The sequence below is a fragment of the Herpailurus yagouaroundi genome, unplaced genomic scaffold (assembly GCF_014898765.1).
Source record: "Herpailurus yagouaroundi ecotype Mexico unplaced genomic scaffold, PumYag 160, whole genome shotgun sequence".
Lineage (NCBI taxonomy): Eukaryota > Metazoa > Chordata > Mammalia > Carnivora > Felidae > Herpailurus > Herpailurus yagouaroundi.
This window is the reverse complement of record NW_024412401.1, coordinates 21,303,168-21,306,097: the sequence shown is the minus strand read 5'-3', so window position 1 is coordinate 21,306,097 and position 2,930 is coordinate 21,303,168. Positions and strand designations below refer to the sequence as shown.

Here is a 2,930-nt window from a genome sequence, read left to right as displayed (position 1 = left end):
CTGATTGTGCTGTACTCCCCCTTCTTGTGATGATGGGAGATGATAAAATTCCTGCGTGAGGAGACGAAGTGAGGTGAGTGACCGTGTTGTGACATAATGTTAGGCTCTTACTGTCTTCTGATGATACATCAGAAGGAGGACCATCTGTTCCTGGATCACAGTTGACCATGGGAAGCAAAGCCACAGAGAAGGGGGGACAACTATATAGATTTGTTTTTTCTCCCTTTACTGATTTCTCTTTTGCTCGCAGTCCCTCAAACCCTGTATTCCTGAAAGTTTTCCATGAACTTTGCTTACTGAAAACAACTGTAAGTAACCCCCCAACTTCCCCACAAACGAGACACAAACACACAATGGCTGCATAGTCCAATACAACAGCCAAGTAACCATGCCTCCTCTGTTCCCTCTGCCTCCATCCCTGAGCCTTTCCCACACCACTTTCTCCACCCTCCCCTACCTCACCCCCAGACCGTGAGTCTCCTGTCCCAAACCTAGGATCTGCCCTCCCCTGCCTTCCTGGGCAGACTCAATGGGAGTGAGTGTTGGAGGAGCCTGAGGCTCTAAGCAAATGCTTTATCTCTCAGTCTAGTAGATGCCAGCGGAGATGACTACAGAGGATAGAATGGGGGCTTTCCGGACACCACCTTGGCCAGTGCCCAGGAGTTGCTTCAGTCCCACCCACCGGGGACTCCATTCCAGCCTCAGCTTGGACCCCTCCAGGGACAGAGTAGCCCTGAATTTCCACCCACTGGGAGCAGCCCTGGCCCAGGATCTCCTCTTTCAGGGGCCAAACATAGACTGGAACACTAAGAAGGAACCAACAGGCCACCTTCCTCTCTTTCTCTCATTAAATTGTGAATAATAATGCATGTACTTATTCTCCCACTTAAAAAGTTGTTTACATCCTTTGAAGAATCTTGCAAGGTAGCTTGGCTAGACAGCAGGCAGGACAGTCCAGTGCTTCCGGTGGGGGGGCCAGGGTCTTCCACTCGCCCATCTTTTGGTCCAACAAGTAGGCGTTTGGGTTGATGGTGTAGTCCTTTGTCTGGACATCACTGGCTGTGGTGACACCCCCACAGACAAACACTTTGCTGTCTCCAATGGAGCATATAGCATGGGACACATCCAAGGGGCAGTTGTTGGGCAAGAGAGGCACCGAGGTGGTTGTCTTGTTGGCCTTTATCTTCTGCAGGTTGATTTCCACACTCTGCCGGTGGCTGTGTACACAGAGGATGTTGTCCTGATGGAAAGAGAGCAAGGGCCGGTGGTTGAACTCAATGGGGAAGGTGATACACTGGACCACATCCCCAGTGGTGGTATCAAAGCAGTCCACCACTCCAACCCGAGAAATGTAGCCCTTCACCAAGCACCGCCCAGTGACAATGTACAGGTTCCGGTCACCCTTGGTGATCACGGCTGTGCCATCCATAGGGATGCTCATCTTCCCTGCCAGGCACCAGGCCTCCTTGCGCTCATCATAGCGATAGATGTTGGAGACATACCGCCTTGGAGCAATGCTCCCACCCACTGAGTACACTGTCCCCCCGCAGGTCACCATGGTGTGGAAGACAAGCCCAATTGGCAGGTCTGGCAACTTGGTCCAGGAGTTGTCATCCATGTCGTACCGCCAAGCTGTCTTCAGCCCTGAAATCTGCTCAGTGGTGCCACCAGAGATGTAGATGTAGCGACCAGCCGAGGTGGCGCTAAGCGCTGCGGCCCGATAGGGCATCTCTGACAGCTTCAACCACAGGTTCTCCTGGATGATATAGGCAAACACGCCATCATTGAACTTGCCATGGGCCTTCTGGCCCCCTAGGATGACCACCGAATCAAGCAGGGCGCCTTTCCGCTGGTAGCTCAACAGGCTGCATGGCCTCTCCTGTTTTCGGTCCATAAGGACACTCTCAATCAGGGTCACATGGGCCGAGCTGTTCTCCATGCCCATCAACTTGTTGCTGGCAAACATCAGTGTCTTGTTGGAGACGGCATTAAGGTTGATGTAATTGAAGAACTTCTTGAAATACTTCTCCCGCTCATCCTTCCGGAAGTGCACCCAATTGATGAGTGCGCTGAGAGCCTGGTCCTCATTGAGCACATGCAAGTTTTCATCTCGGAGCAGGCGGCCAAAGATGACAGGTGGACAGCGCATGAAGTGCATAGAGCCCTCAGGACTCGCCCAGTAGTGGAAGTTGTCACGAATGCCAGAGTAGGCCAAGTCTGATACCTCTTTGAGCTCAAACAACTCAGCCAAGAAGAGGTAGCGCAAGCAGTTTGCTCGGCGGATGGACTTAATCAGGAAGTCATTACAGTGGATTCGAAGGCGTGGTGTGTTGAAATACTGGGCCCCACGCAGGAGCTCCTCCACGTTCTGCTCCGAGATCACCACCTTGCCGCTGTAGAAGTAGTCCAGGAGCTGGTCCACTGTGGCCGGACTCAGGTAGTTGGGGTCAATGGTGATAAAGAGCTCATCGGTGGCCTTCATGTCATTGCTGGAGATGAGGCTCTTCACCAGTGGAGAGACAGCAGCCAGCACGTTGCGATGTGCAAAGAAGACATGGTGGTCCACAGTCAGGGCCATGTCCCAGTACTCTTTGCGTTTCCTCTGTTTGTTCAGGTTCTGCAGCACGAAGCTGTTGTAGTTTTTCTCCGTGAATTCCAATTTCATGGTGCTTCTTGCTGGCTGAGGCAGAAGATCAGCGGCAGGTACTGGAGAACGGACTCTCTCACGCCTTTGGGATTCAGATTGATGGTTGTTTGCAGAGCAGTTGATCGGAGAGGAGGGGGGCTGGGAGAGAGGGTGATGTCATAGAGTGGATGAGGGCATCACAATGCCAGCCCCCTGAGGCCCCTCTCAGAGGCACAGGACCTTTCTCCCCTTTGATGGCTCCAACGTGCCACGGCTAGATCCCCTGCCAGGACTTAATGCCCTG

At 52.9% G+C, this 2,930-nt stretch overlaps 1 protein-coding gene across 1 annotated transcript; it reads right to left on the bottom strand.

Moving 5' to 3' along the window:
* Positions 1 to 830: 830 nt before the first annotated feature.
* Positions 831 to 2,930, bottom strand: CCIN (calicin). Its single transcript, XM_040481675.1, has one exon. It carries the CDS (start codon positions 2,663 to 2,665, stop codon positions 899 to 901), a length of 1,767 nt encoding a protein of 588 aa, XP_040337609.1. The 5' UTR covers positions 2,666 to 2,930; the 3' UTR covers positions 831 to 898.

Excerpts from the sequence above, each read along its gene's own strand:
- CCIN (XM_040481675.1), bottom strand. The coding sequence starts at position 2,665 with ATGAAATTGGAATTCACGGAGAAAAACTACAACAGCTTCGTGCTGCAG.